The sequence below is a fragment of the Camarhynchus parvulus genome, unplaced genomic scaffold (genome assembly GCF_901933205.1).
Source record: "Camarhynchus parvulus unplaced genomic scaffold, STF_HiC, whole genome shotgun sequence".
In the NCBI taxonomy this organism is placed as follows: Eukaryota; Metazoa; Chordata; class Aves; order Passeriformes; family Thraupidae; genus Camarhynchus; species Camarhynchus parvulus.
The window spans coordinates 12,722-34,966 of record NW_022148545.1 but is presented as its reverse complement, the minus strand read 5'-3'; the positions used below and the strand labels follow the sequence as shown (position 1 = coordinate 34,966).

Sequence of the window (22,245 nt, the reverse complement as noted above, 5' to 3'; positions counted from 1 at the left end):
GATCTGTGGGGCTCTGTTGTGGGGGAAAGCTCAAGATTTGGGGGTCAGAGTTCCAGATTTGGGGGGCTCTGTTGTGGGGCTCTGTTGTGGGGCAGAGCAGCTCCCCCGTGCCCCCCACATCCCCCCCCCCAACTTTAACCGTGCCTCAGTTTCTCTCTCTCTCCCTGCTGCCGAGGTCTCGCCCCGGCCCCACGGACAGAGACCCCCGGACCCCCGCCCGCCCCACGGAGGACGGAGAGACCCCCGGAGGGACCCCCAGGCCGCGGCCCCGCCCTCAACAACGGAGCCCCCACCCCCCCCGGGACCCTCCCCCATCGCCGCCGCCGCACACGGAGCCCCCACCCCCACCCCCAAAATTCCAGCCAGATTTGGGGAGGGGGCTCCCCCCACCGCCCACCCGGGGGGGCTCCAGCGCCGCCGCCCGCCGCCATCATCATCATCATCGCCACCACGGCTCCTCCTCCTCCTCCCCTGGGTCTTCTTTGCGCTGCTCAAATTCCCCTTTTTTGGTTCGTATTTAATTTATTTCCACCCCCCACCCGTCCTCCCCCCATCCCCCCCCCCCCCCCCTCCCCCGCTCGTCTCTCTGCAGGTAAAATCGCCCCTCCCCCTCCCCTCTTTCCCCCCCCCCCCTCCCCTCTCCTTTTTTTCTCTTTTTTAAGCTTTTTTTGGACAGAATAAAGAAGAAAAACAAAAACAACAACAACAACAACAAAAAAAAACCGAAAAAAAAAAAAAAAAAAAAAAGGGTTGGAGTTATGGGCGGGTGGGGGAGGGGTCAGGGTGGGGGTGGGGCGGGGAATTTGTACCTACAGAGTTCTACAAATATATTTACATAAAAAAATATTAAAAAAGATAAAAGCCACGCCTCCTGTGCGCCCCTCCCCCACGGTTTTCCTTTATTTATTATTTCCTCTTTTTTGTTTTTCCTCTTTTTTTTCACAAAAATATTCGCGGGGGGGGGGAGGGATGGCAGAAGGGGCGGGGTGCGAGGAGGCCCCGCCCCCTGCGGTCTGATTGGATGAACAGCATGCGGGGAGATGTGGGGGCGGGGCCTGGCGCGCACAGGCCACGCCCCCGTTTTAGCCACACCCCTTTGGCAGCTTTACCTCAGTGCAATTAACTTGGCTCCGCCCCGTTATGGCCACGCCCCTCCAGCTTTGGCCACACCCCCTTTTATTGGCTCCACCCACTCCTGTTGGCCACGCCCCTGGTGCGTTTGGCTCCGCCCCGCGCGGGGAGGTTTGGCAGATTGGGGGGCAGATTTGGGGGGTCCTGGGGGGGTTTTGGGGGTTTTTTTGGGGGGTTTTGGGGTCATTTGGAGAGTTTGCTGATGACCCTGATCAGCGCCGCGTTCTCGTCCTTCAGCCGCTGGTTGTCGGCCCGAAGGTCCGACAGGGCCTGGGAAGGGTCCGCGGGTCAGAACCGCCCCAAAATCACCCAAAAAACACCCCAAAACCATCCCAAAACTACCCTGAAACCACCCCCAAAACCATCCCAAAACTACCCTGAAACCACCCCCAAAACCATCCCAAAACTACCCTGAAACCACCCCAAAACCACTCCAAAACTACCTCAAAATCACCCCAAAACCACCCAAAACTACCCTGAAACCACCCCCAAAATCACCCTGAACCCGCCCTGAAAACACGCCAAAACCCCCCCAAAACCAACCTCAAAATCACCCCAAAACCACCCCAAAAATCACCTCAAACCACCCTAAAATTCACCCTGAAATCACCCCAAAATCACCTTCAGCTCCTCCTCCAGCTCAGCCGCCTTCAGCTCCAGCGCCCGGCGCTCCTGGGGGGAACGAGGGGAAGATTTAAAGGGAAATGTGAGAGGAAAAGGGAGAGAAATGTGAGGGGAAAATGGAGAGCAATGTGAGAGGAAAAGGGAGAGAAATGTGAGGGGAAAATGGAGAGCAATGTGAGAGGAAAAGGGAGAGAAATGTGAGGGGAAAATGGAGAGAAATGTGAGGGGAAAATGGAGAGAAATGTGAGGGGAAAATGGAGAGCAATGTGGGGAAAAATCATGGGGGAAAAAGGAAATGTGAGGGGAGAAAAGGGCGGGAAAACGTGAGGGGAAAATGGCGGCGAACATGAGGCGAAAATGGAGGAAAAAGGAGAAAAATGGCACGAATGTGAGGGGAAAAGTGGGAAATGTGAGGGGAAAAAGGCGGGAAATGTGAGAGGAGAAAAGGGGGGAAACGTGAGGGGGAAAATGGTGAGAAATGTGAGGAGAAAAGGGAGGGAAAGATGAGGGGAAAATAGCAGAAAAACATGAGGGGAAAAAGAAGGCAACATGAGGGGAGAAAAGGGGAGAATTGTGAGGGGAAAATGGAGGAAAACGTGAGGGAAAAGTGGGGGAAAGTGTGAGGGGATAAAGAGGAAACATGAGAAGAAAATGGAGGGAAATGTGAGGAGAAAAATTGCAAAAATGTGAGGGGAAAAGTGGTGGGAAACATGAGAGAAAAATGGGGGAAATGGGAATAAAACGTGAGGGGAAAAAGAGGGAAATGTGAGGGGCGAAAAGGGCGAAATGTGAGGAGAAAAAGGAAATGTGAGGGGGGAAATGGCAAAAATGTGAGGGGAAAATGCTAGGAAAACATGAGGAGAAAAAGGAGACAAAGTGAGGGGAGAAAAGGGGGGGAATTGTGAGGGGAAAATGGAGGGAAACGTGAGGGGAGAAAAGGGCGGGAAAACGTGAGGGGAGCAAAATGGCGGCGACCGTGAGGGGAAAATGGAGGGAAAGGTGAGGGGTAAAAGGGAGGGAAATCTGAGGAGAAAAATGGCAAAAATGTGAGGGGAAAATGTGGGAAATGTGAGAGGATAAAGGGGGAAAAGTGTGAGGGGGAAAAGGGCAGGAAATATGAGGGTAAAATGGCAGAAATGTGAGGGGAAAATGGAGGGAAACGTGAGGGGAGCAAAATGGCGGCGACCGTGAGGGGAAAATGGAGGGAAAGGTGAGGGGAAAAGGACAGGAGATGTGAGGGGAAAATGGAGGAAAAACATGAGGGAAGAAAAAGAGGAAATGTGAGGGGAGAAAAGAGGGGGAAAGCGTGAGGGGAAAATGGAAGAAAATGGCAGAAATGTGACGGAAAATGGAGGGAAAACGTGAGGGGAGAAAAGGGCGGGAAAATGTGAGGGGAGCAAAATGGCGGCGGCCGTGAGGGGAAAAAGCAGAAAACGTGAGGAGAAAGCGTGGGAAATGTGAGGTAAGAGTGGGGGAATGTGAAGGGTTCTTGGTGGGGGTGGTTTTTGGGTGGTTTTGGGGTGGTTTTTGGGTGGTTTTGGGTGGTTTTGGGTGTGGTTTTGGGTGGTTTTGGGTGGTTTTGGGGGTGGTTTTGGGGGTGGTTTTTGGGTGGTTTTTGGGGTGGTTTTTGGGGTGGTTTTGGGGTGGTTTTGGGGTGGTTTTGGGTGGTTTTGGGGTGGTTTTGGGGTGGTTTTGGGGTGTTTTTTGGGTGGTTTTGGGGTGGTTTTGGGTGGTTTTGGGTGGTTTTTGGGTGGTTTTTGGGTGGTTTTGGGGTGGTTTTGGGGTGTTTTTGGGTGGTTTTGGGGTGGTTTTGGGGGTGTTTTTGGGGTGGTTTTGGGTGGTTTTGGGTGGTTTTTGGGTGGTTTTTGGGTGGTTTTGGGTGGTTTTGGGTGGTTTTGGGTGGTTTTGGGTGGTTTTTGGGGTGTTTGGGGTGGTTTTGGGGTGGTTTTGGGTGGTTTTGGGTGGTTTTTGGGTGGTTTTGGGTGGTTTTGGGGTTTTGGGGTGTTTTTTGGGGTGGTTTTGGGGGTGGTTTTGGGGTGGTTTTGGGGTGGTTTTGGGTGGTTTTGGGGTTGGTTTTTGGGGTGGTTTTTGGGTGGTTTTGGGGTGGTTTTGGGGTGGTTTTGGGGTGGTTTTTGGGGTGGTTTTGGGTGGTTTTGGGGTGGTTTTTTTGGTTTTGGGTGGTTTTGGGGGTTTTTGGGGTGGTTTTTGGGTGGTTTTGGGTGGTTTTGGGTGGTTTTTGGGTGGTTTTGGGTGGTTTTGGGTGGTTTTGGGGTGGTTTTTGGGTGGTTTTGGGTGGTTTTGGGGTGGTTTTGGGGGGTTTTGGGCACTCGTGACCACTCGAGTGACCACTGAGGCCCGCCCGGGAGGGAGTGAGCGCTGGGCACTGACCACTGAGTGACCAATGAGTGACCACTGAGTGACCAATGAGTGACCCAGAGTGACCATGAGTGATCCTGAGTGACCACTGAGTGACCAATGAGTGACCGCTGATCTGAGTGACCAATGAGTGACCGCTGACCTGAGTGACCCCTGTGACCCGAGTGACCACCGAGTGACCACTGAGTGACCACTGAGTGACCACTGATACTGAGTGACCCTGAGTGACCCAGAGTGACCCAGAGTGACCATGAGTGCTCCTGAGTGACCAATGAGTGACCAATGACTGATAGTGACCCTGAGTGAACACTGAGTGACCCTGAGTGACCATGAGTGCTCCTGAGTGACCAATGACTGATAGTGACCCTGAGTGACCCAGAGTGACCCAGAGTGACCCAGAGTGACCCAGAGTGACCATGAGTGATGCTGAGTGACCACTGAGTGATAGTGACCATGAGTGACCACTGAGTGACCACTGAGTGACCACTGAGTGACGACTGACGTGGGTGACCCCCGTGTGACCCCCGTGTGACCCCGGCGTGACCCCGGCGTGACCCCTGACCTGAGTGACCCTCTCGAGCTCCAGCCGGCTCTGGGTCAGCGCCAGCTCCGCCTCCTGCAGCTGCTCCCGAATCCGCTCGTTTTCAACCCAAAGCTCCTGGAACAGCTGGGGGGGGGGGCAGGGGGGGGGGAGGGGCAGGTCCCACCTGACCCCCCCCCGAACTCAGGGAGCCCCAGAATCCCCTCCCCCATGCCAAAATTACCCCCAAAAATTACCCCCAAAATCCCCAAATTTAACCCTAAAATCCTTCAAATCCCCCCAAATCCCCAAATTTAACCCCAAAATCGTTCAAATCCCCCCAAAATCCCCAAATTCCCTCAAATTTAACCCTAAAATCCTTCAAATCCCCCCAAATCCCCAAATTTAACCCTAAAATCCTTCAAGTGCCCCCAAAATCTCAAAATTCCCTCAAATTTAACCCCAAAATCCTACAAATCCCCCCAAATCCCCAAATTTAACCCCAAAATCCTTCAAATCCCCCCAGAATCCCCAAATTCTCCCTGAAGTTCCCCAAAATCTCCAGAATTCCCCCAAAATCTGCCCGAACTGTCCCAAATTCCCCAAACGCCCCTCGAATCCCCCAAACCCCAAATTTCTCCCCAAATTTCTCCCCAAATTTCTCCCCGAATTCCGCCCGGACGCCCAAAATCCCCCCGAAATCCCCGAATTTGGGGAGCTCCCCAAGCCCCTCCCCCTCACCTGTTGGTAATCGAAGGGCGGGGCCGGCGGGGGGCGGAGCCCGTTGGGGGGCGGGGCGGGGGCGGGGCTGTGGGGGAGGGGAGGCTTGGGAATCATCCCAGGACCCCCAAAATTCCCCCAAATTTCCCCCAAATCATCCCAGACATCCCCAAAATTCACCCCAAGACCCCAAAATTTTCCCCAAAATTCTCCCCAGCGCCCCCCAAACCAACTCAGGACCCCCCAAATTCCCCCCCACCCCAAACTCCCCCCAAAAATTCCACCACACCCCCCCAAAAATTCCGCCAAATTCACCCCAGGACCCCAAAATTTCCCCCAAATCCACCCAGAGGCACCACGGGACCCCCAAAATCCCCCCAGGAACCCCCAAAATCCCCCCCAAATCACATCAGGACCCCCAAAATCCCCCCCAAATCACATCAGGACCCCCAAAATCCCCCCCAAAATCCCCAGGAACCCCCAAAATTCACCCCGGGACCCCCAGATTCACCCCAGACCCCCCCAAAACCAACCCAGGACCCCCCAAAATTCCCTCAAAAATTCCCCCAAATTTCTCCAAAGTCACCGCAGACCCCCCAAACCATCCCAGGACCCCCCAAACCCCCCCAGGACCCCCCAAACCCCCCCCAGGTTCCCCCAAATCCCCCAGGACCCCCCAGGACCCCCCAAACCCCCCAGCCCCCGTACCTGGGGGGGGGCGGGGCCTCCTCGGGCCCGTTGCTCTCCGAGGCCGCGGTGGGGGAGGGGCCGGACCCACCTGGGGGCACCTGGGCGGGGGGGGCGGGGAGCCGGGGGGGGTCCTGGGGGGAGGTGAGGAAGGGGAGAGAGACCCCAAAAACCACAAAAATTCCCTCAAAAATCCCCCCAAAAAACACCAAAAATATCCCCAAAAACCACCAAAAATATCCCTAAAATTCCCCTAAAAAATACCAAAATTACCCCCCAAAATCCCCCCAAAAAACACCAAAATTCCCCCCAAAAAACACCAAAAATAACCACCAAAAATATCCCCAAAATTCCCCTAAAAACCACCAAATATCCCCCAAAAACACCAAAAATAACCACCAAAAATATCCCTAAAATTCCCTTAAAAAATACCAAAATTCCCCCAAAAATTCCCCAAAAACCACCAAAAATATCCCCAAAATTCCCCTAAAAACCACCAAAAATCCCCCCAAAAAACCCAAAAACAACCAAAAAAATATCCCCAAAATTCCCCTAGAAAACACCAAAATCCCCCCAAAATCTCCCCAAAATTACCCCCACAAAACATCCCCGAAATTCCCCCAAAACACCAAATTCCCTCAAAATCTCCCGAACTTTCCCCAAAAAACCCCAAAATCCCCCCAAATCCTCCCAGATTTCCCCAAATTCCCCCAAAATTCCATAAATTTTCCCCAAATCCCCCTCAGGACCCCCTGAGACCCCAAATTCCCCAAAATTCCCCCCAAAATCCACAAAATGCCTCCGAATTCTCCCCAAATTTCCCTCAAATTCCTCCGAATTTTTCCCAAATCCCCCCAAAATCCCTGAAATTCTCCCCAAAATTCCCCCAAATCCCCCAAATTTCCAGAAATTCCCCCCAAATTATCCAAATTTCCCCCAAATTCTCCAAATTTCCCCCAAATTTCCCCAAATTTCCCCCCAAATTTCCCCAAATTTCCCCCAAATTTCCCCAAATTTCCCCGAATTCTCCCCAAACACTCACGGCCGGCTCCCGCCCGCCCTCGTCCCTGATTGGCTGCTCCTGGCCACGCCCCTCGGCGGCTCGGCCAATCCCCTGCTCCGCCGCCCTCAGCTCCGTCAGGGTCACGCCCTGGGGTCATTCAGGGGTCACGGGGATTTTGGGGTGAATCGGGGACGTTTTGGGGCAGTTTTGGGGGATTTTGGGGTGTTTTTAGGGTGGATTTTCGGGCAGTTTTTGGGGTAATTTTGGAGCTTTTTGGGGGTGATTTTGTGGTGTTTCTAGGGTGGATTTTGGGGCATTTTTGGGGGGATTTTGTGGGGATTTTGGGGCGGTTTTAGGGTGGATTTTGGGGCAGTTTTGGGGGGGATTTTGTGGAAATTTTGCAGCTTTTTGGGGGTGATTTTGTGGTGTTTTTAGGGGGGATTTCGGGGCAGTTTTGGGGTAATTTTGGAGCTTTTTGGGGGTGATTTTGTGGGGATTTTGGGGTGTTTTTAGGGTGGATTTTGGGGCAGTTTTTGGGGGGATTTTGGGGCAGTTTTTGGGGGGATTTTAGGGTGGATTTTGGGGCATTTTTGGGGGGATTTTGGGGCAGTTTTTGGGGGGATTTTGGGGTAATTTTGGGGCTTTTTGGGGGTGACTTTGGGATGTTTTTAGGGAGGATTTTGTGGTGTTTTTAGGGTGGATTTTGGGGCAGTTTTTGGGGTTATTTTGGCAGTTTTTGGGTCCCACCTGGGTTGCTCTCCGCGCCTGCCTCATCAGGGTGATTTTGGGGCAGTTTTTGGGGTGATTCTGGGGCAGTTTTTGGGGCAGTTTTTGGGCAGGTTTTGGTTGATTTTGGGTCAGTTTTTGGGGTGATTTTGGCAGTTTTGGGGCAGGTTTTGGGGTGATTTTGGGGCAGTTTTGGGTGATTTTGGCAGTTTTTGGGGCCCTTTTTTGGGTGATTTTGGGGCGGTTTTTGGGTCAGTTTTTGGGCAGGTTTTGGGTTAAATTCAGGGATGTTTTTCGGGTGATTTTGGCAGTTTTTGGGGCAGTTTTTGGGGTGATTTTGGCAGTTTTTGGGGCAGTTTTTGGGGTGATTTTGGCAGTTTTTGGGTCAGGTTTTTGGGTGATTTTGGGGCAGTTTTGGGGCAGTTTTTGGGCAGGTTTTGGGGCGGGTTTTGGGGTGATTTTGGGTCGGGTTTTGGGGTGATTTTGGGTCGGTTTTTGGGGTGATTTTGGCAGTTTTTGGGTCGGTTTTTGGGGTGATTTTGGCAGTTTTTGGGGCAGTTTTTGGGTGATTTTGGGGCAGTTTTTGGGGTGATTTTGGGTCATTTTTTGGGCAGGTTTTGGGGTGAATTCAGGGATGTTTTTGGGGTGATTTTGGCAGTTTTTGGGGCAGTTTTTTGGGTGATTTTGGGTTGGGTTTTGGGGTGATTTTGGGGCAGTTTTTGGGGTGATTTTGGCAGTTTTTGGGGCACTTTTTGGGGTGATTTTGGCAGTTTTTGGGGCAGTTTTTTGGGGTGATTTTGGCAGTTTTTGGGGCAGTTTTTGGGGTGATTTTGGGTCGGTTTTTGGGGTGATTTTGGCAGTTTTTGGGTCATTTTTTAGGCAGCTTTTGGGGTGATTTTGGCAGTTTTTGGGGCAGTTTTTTGGGTGATTTTGGGGCGGGTTTTGGGGTTTTGGGGGTGTTTTTATTTTGGCAGGTTTCGGTCAGTTTTTGGGGTGATTTTGGCAGTTTTTGGGTCAGGTTTTTGGGTGATTTTGGGGCAGTTTTGGGGCAGTTTTTGGGTCAGTTTTTGGGGTGATTTTGGGTCGTTTTGGGGTGATTTTGGCAGTTTTTGGGGCAGTTTTTGGGGTGATTTTGGGCAGTTTTGGGGCAGTTTTTGGGTGATTTTGGCAGTTTCGGGTCCCACCTGTGTCGCTCTCCGCGCCTGCCGCATCAGGCGGCTCCGCGCTTTGCGCTGCGACTCCGACTCCTCGTCCCGGGCTGGGGGCTGGAACGGCCTGGGCGGGATTTGGGGGAAAAAACGGCGATTTTGGGACAATCCCCCAAATCCCAGCCATGGAGAGGAAACACGGGATTCTTGGGGGATCCCATGGGATTTTGGGGACGTTTTGGGGGAAAATGGGGATTTTGGGGGGTTTGAGGGGAGTTTGGGGAAGAAAAAATCAGATTTTGGTGCGTGCAGGGGAAAACCAATGATTTGGGGGTAAAACTGAGATTTCTGGGGAGTAACGGAAAGAAAAATCGGGGTTTTTGTGTGGGGGGGGGTTTGGGGGATTTGAGGGGATTTTGGGGGTTTTGGGGAGAAAAAAGCAAATTCTGGGGGGTTTGAGGAAGGAAATGGGGATTTTGGGGGATTTTGGGGGATTTTAGGGGGGGTTGGGGGAATTTGAGGGGATTTTGGGACAGTTTGGGGAATTTGAGGGGATTTGAGGGGATTTTGGGGCAGTTTTGGGGGAATTTCAGGGGATTTTGGGGAGATTTCAGAAATGGAGAATTCTGAGGACCCCACCGAGGTTTTTGGGGCGGTTTTGGGGGTCCCGGGGTGGGGGAGGGGCCTCACCTGCGCACCCTCGGCTCGGGGGGGTCCCGGGGGGCGGCGGGCGGGCGGGGGCTGGGGGGGGGGCACCAGCGTCAGCCCCGCCCCCTTCAACCCCTCCCCCTAGAAAAGCCCCTCCCCTTATAGCCCCTCCCAAATTAAACTCCTCCCCATTTAAAGCCCCTCCCCATTTTAGCCCCTCCTACTTTTAAGCCCCTCCCTGATTTAAGCCCCTCCCTCTTTCAAACCCCTCCCCATTTTAAACCCTTCTAAGCCCCGCCCCTTTTGAATTTTAAGCCCCTCCCATTTTCCCCCTCCCCCGTTCTCACCTGGGGGGTCTCTGGGTGGGGGAGGGGCGGCCGGGGGCTCCGGACCCTGCGGGGGGAGGGGCCGTAAGTGGGCGTGGCCGAGCACACAAAGGGGCGTGGTCTAAACCAGAATGGGGCGTGGTCTCACCGTGGGCGGAGCCTGCAGGCGCGGGGAGGAGGCGGAGCGGCGCACGGGGGGCGGGGCCTGGGCGGGGGGCGTGTCCCGGGCGGGGCCTGGCCACGCCCCCAGGGAGCCGGACCTGCAGAGAGCCCCGGGGGGGGGCTGGGGGGGCGGTGGGGGCGGGGCCACGCCCGGGCCCCGCCCCTTTGCCCCGGAATGGAGGGAGGGGGAGGGGCCTTACCGGCAGCGGGGGGGCGGGGCCGTTGGGGGGCGGAGCCTCGGGGGGATCTGGGGAGGGGGGAGGGGCGGTGAGAGACCACGCCCCCTCCTGAGAGACCCACAAATAAAAACCAAAATTTCCCGCCCAAAATTCACTTTTTTCCACTCAAATTCCCCATTTTCCCCAATTCTCCCAATTTCCCAGTTTTCCCCAATTTTTCCCAATTTCCCGCTTCTCCCCCAATTTGCCCATTTTCCCCAATTTCCCGTTTTTTCCCCATTTTTCCCAATTTCCCCGTTTTCCCCCCAAATTCCCAGTTTTTCCCCAATTTCCCGGTTTTTCCCAATTTTTCCGAATTTCCCTGTTTTTCCCCAATTTCCCCATTTTTCCCAATTTCCCAGTTTTCCCCAATTTTTCCGAATTTCCCCGTTTTTCCCCAATTTCCCAGTTTTTTCTCCATTTTTTCCAATTTCCCCATTTTCCCCAATTTCCCAGTTTTTCCCCCAAATTCCCCATTTTTCCCCATTTTCTCAATTTCCCCGTTTTCTCAATTTCCCTGTTTTCCCTCATTTTTCCCAATTTCCCAGTTTCCCCATTTTCCCCCCGCTCACCCCCCGGCTGTGGGCGGGGCTCCCCCGGCTGTGGGCGGGGCTCCCCCTCCGGCCCCTCCCCCTCCGGCCCCGCCCCCCGCTCACCCCCCGGCTGTGGGCGGGGCTCCCCCGGCGGTGGGCGGGGCTCCCCCTCCGGCCCCTCCCCTCCGCCCCGCTACCCCCGGCTGTGGGGGGGCCCGCGGTGGGCGGGGCTCCCCCTCCGGCCCCTCCCCCTCGCTGTCCCCGCCCTCGTCGCTCTCGGCCCCGCCCCCGCCCGGGGGGCTGAGGGGGGGGGGCAGCGCCCCCTCCCCCACCCGCTCCCGGGCCTGCAGCAGCGTCAGCTTCTCCCGGGAGCTGCGGCGCGACACCGAGATTCTGGGGCGAAAAACCGAGATTTTGGGCAAAAACGGAAATAGAGAAAAATATAACTTCGGTTTGGGCGAAAAACCGGGGATTTTAGGGGCAGAAATGGGGATTTGGGGGCTTCTCCCGGGAGCTGCGGCGCGACACCGAGATTCTGGGGCGAAAAACGGCAAATTTGGGCAAAAATGGAAATTACAGGAAAATAAAAGTTCATTTTGGGCAAAATATCGGGGATTTTGGGAAAAAAAAAAAAAGAGGATTTTAGGAGTCCAAGGGGGGGATTGGGGAGGTTTTTGGGGTTTTTTGGGCGGGATTTTTTTGGGGTATTTTTGGGGAAATTTTGGGAGGTTTGGGGGGATTTTTTGGGGTAATTTCAGGGGTGATTTTTGGGGTGATTTTGGCGGTTTTGGGAGATTTTTGGGGGTATTTTCTGGGGGTTTTGGGGGTATTTTTGGGATTTTTTTGCGGTAATTTCGGGGGTTTTGGGGGGTATTTTTGAGGGATTTTTGGGGGTAATTTTTTGAGTTATTTTTTGGGTATCTTTGGGGTAATTTTGCTGATTCTGGGGTATTTTTGGGGGGTATTTTCTGGCAGTTTTGGGGGGTTTTTGGGGGGTGATTTTTGGGATAACTTTGCTGGTTTTGGGGAATTTTTGGCAGGTATTTTCTGGGGGTTTTTGGGGGTAATTTTGGGGTAATTCCGGGTGTTTTGGGGGGATTTTTGGGGGTATTTTCTGGGGGTTTTGGGGAGTTTTTGGGGGTAATTCGGGTTTTTGGGGGTGATTTTTAGGGGGTGATTTTCGGTTTGGGGATTTTTGGTTTTTCTGGGTTTTTGGGGATTTTTGGGGGGTAATTTTGCGTTTTTTGGGGTATTTTGGGGTGATTTTTGGGGTGATTTTGCCGGTTTCGGGGGGTTTTGGGGGGTATTTTCTGGGGGTTTTGGGGGATTTTTAGGGGTGATTTTTGGGGTGATTTTGCCGGTTGTGGGGGCTGATTTTTGGGGTAATTCCGGGTGTTTTGGGGGTGATTTTTTGGGGTAATTTTGCCGGTTTCGGGGGATTTTTGGGGGGTATTTTCTGGGGGTTTTGGGGGCTATTTTGGGGCTATTTTCAGGGGTTATTTCTGGGGTAATTCCAGGTGGTTTTTGGGGTGGTTTTGGGGGGGTAATTTTTGGGATAACTTTGCCGGTTTGGGGAGATTTTTGGGGGGTATTTTCTGGCAGTTTTGGGGGGTGATTTTTGGGGTAATTCCGGGTGTTTCAGGGTTGATTTTTGGGGTGATTTTGCCGTTTTGGGGGTGATTTTTGGGGGATTCGTTGTTTCAGGGGTACTTTTAGGGGGTGATTTTCGTTGGGGGTTTTTTTGGGTGATTTTTGGGGGTGATTTTGCGGCTGGTTTTCACCGTCGGTGATTGCTGGGGGTAATTCCCGTGTTTTGGGGGGGATTTTTGGGGATTTTGGGGGTATTTTCAGGGTGATTTTTGGGGTGATTTTGCCTCCGGATTTTTGGGGATCTTCAGGGTGATTTTGGGGTGGTTTGCGGGGCCTGCGGGGAGTGGCCCGGGGGGGAGGGGCACAATTTCGGGGTGAATTTGGGATTTTGGGGGTGGCCCCGGGTCTTCTGATTTGGGGGATTTTGGGGAGGATTTGGCGGGGCCTTTTGGGAGGAGTTGGGGGGGGTGAGGGGGGCAAAATTTGGGGTGAATTTGGGATTTTTGGGGGATTTTGGGGTGATTTGGGGGATTTTGGGGTGAATTTGGGGGATTTTGGGGTGAATTTGGGATTTTTGGGGGATTTTGGGGGATTTTGGGGTGATTTGGGGGGTTTTGGGGTGAATTTGGGGTGTTTGTTCTGAATTTGGGGTGTTTGGGCTAAATCCGTGTGGTTTTGAGGCGTTTTAGGGGTGAATTTGGGTGATTTTGGTCTGAATTGGAGCATTTGGGGGGGTTTGGGTGATTTTGGGGTAAATCCGGGCAGTTTTGGGGTGAATCTGCACATTTTGGTGTGAATCCGTGCATTTCTGGGGTAATTTCTGTGGTTTTGGGGTGAATCTGTGCATTTTTGGGGTGATTTCTGTGCAGTTTTTGGGTAATTTCTGTGCACTTTTTGGGGTGAATCTTTCCATTTTTTGGGGTAATTTCTGCGCGGTTTTTGGGTGATTTCTGTGCATTTTTGGGGTGATTTCTGTGCAGTTTTTGGGGTATTTTCTGGGCAGTTTTTGGGGTGAATCTGTGCAGTTTTTGGGGTGATTTCTGTGCAGTTTTTGGGGTATTTTCTGTGCAGTTTTTGGGGTAATTTTGTTCAGTTTTGGGGTGATTTCTGTGCAGTTTTTGGGGTGAATCTGTGCATTTCTGGGGTAATTTCTGTGCTGTTTTTGGGGTGATTTCTGTGCGGTTTTTGGGGTGATTTCTGGGCAGTTTTTGGGGTGATTTCTGTGCAGTTTTTGGGGTGATTTCTGGGCAGTTTTTGGGTGATTTCTGGGCAGTTTTTGGGGTGATTTCTGTGCAGTTTTTGGGGTATTTTCTGTGCAGTTTTTGGGGTGAATCTGTGCGTTTTGGGGGCTCACGTGGATCTGGCGCCGCTGCAGCTCCTCCAGCAGCGGCAGCGTCTCCTCGTCCGCCAGGTCACAGGGACGCTGCCCCTGCCCGGGGGGACACGGCGGGGAGAACTGACCCAAAACCGCCCAAAAATAACCCAAAATAACCCAAAACCGACCCAAAATAACCCCAAAATAACCCCAAAATAACCCCCCAATCATCCCCCAAAATAACCCAAAGTAACCCAAAAACTGACCCAAAACCGCCCAAAAATAACCCAAAATAACCCCAAAATAACCCCAAAATAACCTAAAATAACCCCAAAATAACCTCCCAATCATCCCCCAAAATAACCCCAAAACTGACCCAAAATAACCCCAAAATAACCCCAAACCGCCCAAAATAACCCAAAAATAACCCCAAAATAACCCCAAATAACCCCAAACCGCCCAAAAATAACCCCAAAATAACCCAAAATAACCCCCCAATCATCCCCCAAAACAACCCCAAAATAACCCAAAACCGCCCAAAAATAACCCCAAAATAACCCCAAAATAACCCCCAAAAATAACCCAAAAATAACCCCAAAATAACCCCAAACCGCCCAAAAATAACCCCAAATAACCCCAAAATAACCCCAAAACCGCGCCAACAATCCCCCAAACCGCCCCAAAATAACCCCAAAACCGCCCCCCAAGAATCCCCCAAAACCACCCCAAAAATGTCCCATCAAAAACCCCAAAATAACCCCAAAACAACCCCCCAATAATCCCCCAACCCCCCCCAAAAAAAATCCCCAAAAAATCCCCAACAGGACCCCAAAAAAATCCCTCAAAAATTCAAAAAAAATCCCAGAAAAATCCAAATAAAAATTTTAAAAATCCTTTAAAAATTCAAAAAAAAATCCCAAAAAATCCTAAAAAATCCAAATAAAACCCAAAAAATCCCCTGAAAAAATCCCAAAAATCCCCAAAAACTCCCAAATTTCCCAAATCAATTCCCAACATTTCTCACCACGTTATTTTGGGGGCTCATGTCGCAGAGGTGCTCGCAGAGCAGCCGGCACGCCTCCTCCACACCCCAAAACCCCCCAAAAATTTTCAAAAAATCCCCAAATAAATCACCAAAAAAATCCCCCAAAAATCCCCAAAAATTCCTGAAAAAATCAGAAAAACATTTCAAAAAAATCCCCCAAAAATCCAAACGAAATTTTTAAAAAATCCTTTAAAAATTCAAAAAAAATCTAAAAAATCCCCAAAAAATCCTAAAAAATCCCAAAAAACCCCTGAAAAAAATCCCAAAAATCCCCAAAAACTCCCAAATTTCCCAGATAAATTCCCAAACCTCTCACCACGTTATTTTGGGGGCTCATGTCGCAGAGGTGCTCGCAGAGCAGCCGGCACGCCTCCTCCACGCCCCAACCCCCAAATTTCAACCCCAATCCCAAATCCTGAAAAATCAGAACCTTTCAAGAAAATCCCGCAAAAATCCATACAAATTTTTAAAAATCCGTGAAAAAGTCAAAAAGCAGCCTAGGGCCAAAAACCGCAAAAAATCCAAAAAACCCAAAAACCCCGGAAAAATCCCAAAAAACCGCACAAAATGACCCAAAATAAACTGGGGGCCAAAAACGGCACAAAGTGACCCAAAAACGGCCAAAAAACGGCAAAAAGTGACCCAAAAACGGCCAAAAACGGCAAAAAGTGACCCAAAAACGGCCAAAAATGGCACAAAGTGACCCAAAAACAGCCTGGGGGCACAAAAACGGCACAAAGTGATCCAAAAACGGCACAAAGTGACCCAAAAACGGCACAAAGTGACCCAAAAACGGCACAAAGTGAGCCAAAACCAGCCAGAAATACACGGAGTGACCCAAAAGCAGCCTGGGGGCCACAAACGCAAAAAGTGACCCAAAAACGGCACAAAATGACCCAAAAAGAGCCAGAAATACACAGAGTGACACAAAAACGGCCAAAAAACGGCAAAAGTGACCCAAAAATACACAGAGTGACCCAAAAATGGCACAAAAACGGCAAAAAGTGACCCAGAACAGCCAGAGTGACCCAAAAGCAGCCTGGGGGCCCAGAAACGCACAAAGTGACCCAAAAACGGAACAAAAATGACCCAAAAAGAGCCAGAAACACACAGAGTGACCCAAAACCAGCCTGGGGGACCCCAAAACCAGCCTGGAGGCACAAAAAGGCACAAAGTGACCCAAAAACGGCCAAAAAACGGCAAAAAGTGACACAAAAATACACAGAGTGACCCAAAACCGGCACAAAAATGGCACAGAGTGACCCAGAACCAGCCAAAACCAGCCTGGGGCACCCCAAAACCACCCAGAGTGACCCAAAAATCACCTGGGGGCCCAAAACCAGCCCAAAAATGCACAAAGTGACCCAAAACAGCCTGGGGGCACAAAAACGCACAGAGTGACCCCAAAACAGCCCAAAACCCACCTGGGGGACCCCAAAAATCACCTGGGGACACAAAAATCACCTGGGGCACCCCCAAACCAGCCCAAAATGCCCCAAATTCGCGGTTTGTGTCACCTCATGACCTCGATGTAGCCCTCGGCTGCTGCCATGCACAGCGCGCTGGCCCCGGTGGGGACAGACCCAAAAAAATCCATTAAAAATACCCTGAAAATGCCCCAAAAAATCCCCCAAAATTCCTAAAAAATCCTAAAAAATCCCCAAAACCCCAAACTGCCCCAAATTCCCGGTTGGAGTCACCTCATGACCTCGATGTAGCCCTTGGCTGCTGCCATGCACAGCGCGCTGGCCCCGGTGGGGACAGACCCCAAAAAATCCATTAAAAATCCCCTGAAAATGCCCCAAAAAATCCCCCAAAATTCCTAAAAAATCCTACAAAATCCCCAAAACCCCAAACTGCCCCAAATCCGCGGTTTGAGTCACCTCATGACCTCGATGTAGCCCTTGGCTGCTGCCATGCACAGCGCGCTGGCCCTGGTGGGGACAGACCCCAAAAAATCCATTAAAAATCCCCAAAAAATCCTAAAAAAATCTAAAAAATCCTACAAAATCCCCAAAACCCCAAACTGCCCCAAATCCGCGGTTGGAGTCACCTCATGACCTCGATGTAGCCCTTGGCGGCCGCCACGTGCAGCGCGCTGGCCCCGGTGGCCGGGTGGGGACAATCGCGGAGCTGCCCCGAGTCCAACCAGAGGCGCGTGTCCCGCAGCATGCGCTCCTCCTCGGCGCGCTTGGCCGCTGCCACCTCCACACCTGGGCACAGGTAACCACAGGTGACACACCTGGGCACACCTGGGCACACCTGGATATACCCTGAGTACACCTGACCCCACCCAGAGCTGTGTGTCCCGCAGCATGCGCTCCTCCTCGGCGGCTTGGCCGCTGCCACCTCCACACCTGGGCACAGGTAACCACAGGTGACACACCTGGGCACACCTGGGCACACCTGGATATACCCTGAGTACACCTGACCCCACCCAGAGCTGTGTGTCCCGCAGCATGCGCTCCTCCTCGGCGCGCTTGGCCGCTGCCACCTCCACACCTGGGCACAGGTAACACACCTGGGCACACCTGGGCACACTTGGGAACCACCTGACCGCACCCACGTACACCTGGGCGCACCCTGACCACACCTGGACACACCCTGACCACACTCATATACACCCTGAGCACACCTGGGCACACCCTGACTGCACCTGAGCACACCTGGATACACCTGGACACACCTGGGCATGTCCTGACTGCACCTGAGCACACCTGAGCACACCTGGATACACCCTGACCACACCCAGATACACCTGGGCACACCTGGATACACCTGGGCACACCTGGGCATGTCCTGACTGCACCTGAGCACACCTGGGCACACCTGGCCACGCCCTGACCACACCCAGATACACCTGGGCACACCTGGGCACACCTGAGCACACCTGGCCACGCCCTGAGCACACCCAGCCACACCCACTTGCAGACCACACCTACCCACAGCCCCACCCGCTCCGAACCACACCCTATTCCCTCTGCCCCGCCCACTCAGCAAAGCCCCACCCACCCAATGGGAAACCCTGCCCAGCCCCAAGCCCCGCCCTCCCCTGCATTGCAGCCCCACCCAGCAAAGCCCCGCCCCCCGGAAAGCCCCGCCCACCCGTGCGCTGCAGCTCCACCCTCAGCGATGCCCCGCCCACCCAGCAAAGCCCCACCCACCCCGGCAAGCCCCACCCACCCCTGCTCTGTAGCTCCGCCCTCAGCAGCCCCACCCAGTGAAGCCCCGCCCACCCCGTGAAGCCCCGCCCACCCCTGTGCTGTAGCTCCGCCCTCAGCGATGCCCCGCCCACCCGTGAAGCCCCGCCCACCCCTGCGCTGTAGCTCCGCCCTCAGCAGCCCCACCCAGCGATGACCCGCCCACCCCGGGAAGCCCGCCCACCCCTGCGCTGTAGCTCCGCCCTCAGCGATGCCCCGCCCACCCCAGTGAAGCCCCACCCACCCCGGGAAGCCCCGCCCACCCCTGCGCTGTAGCTCCACCCTCAGCAGCCCCACCCAGTGAAGCCCCGCCCACCCCGGGAAGCCCCGCCCACCCCTGCGCTGTAGCTCCGCCCTCAGCGATGCCCCGCCCACCCGTGAAGCTCCGCCCACCCCTGCGCTGCAGCTCCGCCCTCAGCAGCTCCTCCAGGGCCTCGTCCTCGGCCACCTCCAGCGGCAGCTCCAGGTCACAGGTGACGGCGGCGGCGTCCGCGCCGTGATCCAGCAGGTACCTGGGCACGGGGGGCACAGGTGAGTCTGGGGGGGCACCGGGGGGGTTTCGGGGGGCACAGGGGGCACAGGGGGGGCACAGGTGACAGTGGCAGCTCCATGATCCAGCAGGTACCTGGCACGGGGGGCACAGGTGAGCCCGGGGGGGGCACCGGGGGGCACAGGTAACCTTGGGAGGGCACACGGGGGTTTGGGGGGGCACAGGGGGGGTCACGGGGGGCACAGGTGAGCACAGGTAACCTTGGGAGGGCACAGGGGGGGCACAGGGGGGTTTGGGGGGTCACAGGGGGCACAGGTGACGGCGGCGGCGTCCGCGCCGTGATCCAGGAGATACCTGGGCACGGGGGGGCACAGGTGAGCACAGGTAACCTTGGGGGGGCACAGGGGGGCACAGGTAACCTTGGGGGGGTCACACGAGGGTTTGGGGGGTTACAGGGGGTCACAGGGGGCACAGGGGGCACAGGTGACAGTGGCAGCGCCGTGATCCAGCAGGTACCTGGCACAGGTGGGCACAGGTGAGCCCGGGGGGGCATGGGGTGGGGGCACAGGGGGTTGGGGGGTCACAGGTGGGCACAGGTGAGCTCGGAAGGGCACAGGTGGGCACAGGTGGGTTTGGGGTGGGCACAGGTGGGCACAGGTGAGCCTGGGAGGGCACAGGGGGTTTGGGGGCACAGGGGGGATATGGGGGGCACAGGGGGGTCACAGGTGACAGTGGCAGCTCCGTGATCCAGCAGGTACCTGGCACAGGTGGGCACAGGTGAGCCCGGGGGGCACGGGGGGTTTGGGGGGGCACGGGGGGGGCACGGGGGGGTTTGGGGGGTCACAGGGGGCACAGGGGGGCACAGGTGGGCACAGGTGAGCCCGGGGGGGGCACGGGGGGGTCACAGGTGGGCACAGGTGAGTCTGGGGGGGCACGGGGGGGGCACAGGTGAGCACAGGTAACCTTGGGGAGGGCACGGGGGGGGGCACAGGGGGGTTTGGGGGGTCACAGGGGGGGCACAGGTGACAGTGGCAGCTCCGTGATCCAGCAGGTACCTGGCACAGGTGGGCACAGGTGAGCCTGGGGGGGTTACAGGGGGGCACAGGTGAGCCCGGGAGGGCACAGGGGGGGTTTGGGGGGCACAGGGGGATATGGGGGGCACAGGGGGGGCACAGGTGATGGCAGCAGCTCCGTGATCCAGCAGGTACCTGGCACAGGTGGGCACAGGTGAGCCCGGGGTGATTTGGGGCGCGTTTGGGGTTTTGGGTGTTTCCCGAGTGTTTTCGGGGTGTTTTTGGAGCCGTTTGAGGGCATTTTTGGGGACACTATAAGGAGAGCTTACGGATATTTGGGGGATATTTTGGGGATATTTTGGGGATATTTTGGGGATGTTTTCAGGGTATTTCAGGGGTATTTTGGGGGATATTTCAGGGATATTTTGGGAGATATTTTTGAGATACTGTAGGAATATTTTGGGGATATTTTGGGGGATATTTCAGGGATATTTTGGGAGATATTTTTGAGATACTGTAGGAATATTTTGGGGATATTTTGGGGGATATTTCAGGGATATTTTGGGAGATATTTTTGAGATACTGTAGGAATATTTTGGGGATATTTTGGGGAATATTTCAGGGATATTTTGGGAGATATTTTCGGGTTATTTTGCAGATATTTCAGGGATATTTTCGGGGATATTTCAGGCTGTTTTGGGGGATATTTTGGAGATCTTTTCAGGATATTTCAGTGATATTTTTGGGGGATATTCTAGGGATATTTTGGGGATATTTTGGGGATATTTTCAGGGATATTTCAGGAATATTTTGGGGATATTTTGGGGGATACTTTCAGGGATATTTTTGGGAGATATTTCAGGGATATTTTCAGGATATTTTGGGGGATATTTTGGAAATCTTTTCAGGATATTTCAGGGATATTTTGGGGATATTTCGGGGATATTTTGGGGATATTTTGGGGATATTTCAGCAATATTTTTGGGGATATTTTTGAGATATTTTAGGAATATTTTGGGGATATTTTGGGGGATATTTCAGGGGTATTTCAGGGATATTTTCAGGGATATTTTCAGGATATTTTGGGGGATATTTTCAGGGTATTTTCAGGATATTTTGGGGATATTTTGGGGGATATTTTGGGGATATTTTGGGGATATTTCAGAGGTATTTCAGGGATATTTTCAGGGATATTTTGGGGATATTTTGGGGATATTTTGGGGATATTTTGGGGGATATTTCAGGGGTATTTCAGGGGTATTTTGGGGATATTTTGGGGGATATTTCAGGGGTATTTTGGGGTGTTTTCGGGCTCTCACTGAGCGATGTGGCGGCACCCGCAGGCCGCGGCCACGTGCAGCGGGGTCCAGCCCTCGTTGTCGGCCTGGTTCACATCGGCGCCGCTCTCGACCAGGAACTGCACGACCTCCATGTTCTCGTCGATGCACGCCTGGTGACGTCACCGGTGACGTCATCGGGGACGCCCCCAGGGACCCCGCCCCCGCCTCGCTGACCACGCCCACTGCCGGCACAGCTGGCGCTCACACAGAAGCCACGCCCCTTCCGTGCTGGCCACACCCACCCACAGCTCCCGGTGGTCGGAGCACGCCCCCCCTTTAGGCCACGCCCACCTGATCCGCCACAGATGGGGTGTCAGCAATGACCACGCCCCCTTTCCTCAGGCCATGCCCCGCCCCTTTTGCAGGCCCCACCCACCAAGGAGACCAAACATTCCCATGGCCACGCCCCCTGTGCAGCAAGCCACACCTTTTCCGAATGAAGCCCCGCCTTTTCCAGCAGGCCCCGCCCACCTCACACAGGTGACAGCTCCTTTAAATCTGACCACGCCCCCATTTCCAATCCTCCACCCCTTCTTGCAGACCCCGCCCACCTCACACAGGTGGTGGTCACTTTAAAGCTGACCACGCCCCTTTCTCTAAGCACCGCCTCCTTTCCCAGGCCCCACCCTCATGCTGCAGCATGATGATACCTGGGCCCCGCCCATTCCAACAAGCCCCGCCCACCTGGTGCACCACGCTGATCCCGTCCGCGTTGGCCCCGCCCATCGCCCAGGCCCCGCCCCATTTCCCCAAGCCCCGCCCACCTGGTGCAGCGCGCTGACCCCGTCCGCATTGGCCCCGCCCGTCACCCAGGCCCCGCCCCTTTCCCCCAAGCCCCGCCCACCTGGTGCAGCGCGCTGATCCCGTCCGCCTTGCCCCGCCCATCGCCCAGGCCCCGCCCCATTTCCCCAAGCCCCGCCCACCTGGTGCAGCGCGCTGATCCCGTCCGCGTTGGCCCCGCCCGTCACCCAGGCCCCGCCCCATTTCCCCAAGCCCCGCCCACCTGGTGCAGCGCGCTGATCCCGTCCGCGTTGGCCCCGCCCAGCAGCGCGCGCCCCCCGCCCTCGGGCGCCATGACCATGGCGCGCGCCTCGGCCAGCTCCGCGCCTGCGCAGACCGCTCGGAACTCGGCCTGGCGCTCGAAGCGCACCCGGGGCGGGCCCGGCCTCGCCGCCGCCTCCCCCGGGCCCGGCGCCGCCTCCGCCGCCTCCTCCCAGCGCCGCAGCTGCTCCCGCCGCCGCTCCCGGGCCGCAGCCGCCGCCGCCGCCGCCGCCGCCGCCGCCATGGCGGGGCCGGGGCCGCCGCTCCGGGAGGGGGCGGGGCCGGAAGCGGCGGGGGCGGGGTCGCCATAGCAACGGCGCGAGCGCGCGCGCGGGGGGCGACGGGAAAGGATGGAGCGGAAGTGACGCAAGGCTGGGTGCGGGTGACGT

The 22,245-nt window shown here is 54.8% G+C and overlaps 1 protein-coding gene across 1 annotated transcript; it reads right to left on the bottom strand.

Annotated features, from left to right (window-relative positions):
• Nucleotides 1–897: 897 nt before the first annotated feature.
• On the bottom strand, nt 898–22,091 carry PPP1R12C (protein phosphatase 1 regulatory subunit 12C; the record flags this gene model as incomplete). The annotated part of the gene is made up of 19 exons (XM_030970641.1): nt 898–1,401; nt 1,753–1,803; nt 4,694–4,798; nt 5,393–5,459; nt 6,080–6,192; nt 7,101–7,208; nt 8,972–9,062; nt 9,626–9,698; nt 9,931–9,976; nt 10,058–10,169; nt 10,272–10,318; nt 11,020–11,215; nt 11,305–11,357; nt 13,701–13,841; nt 15,089–15,187; nt 16,825–16,985; nt 18,366–18,484; nt 20,795–20,925; nt 21,819–22,091. Coding segments are annotated over 19 exons (2,073 nt in total), but the record flags the coding sequence as incomplete, so codon positions are not given.
• Between the last annotated feature and the right edge of the window lie 154 nt (nt 22,092–22,245).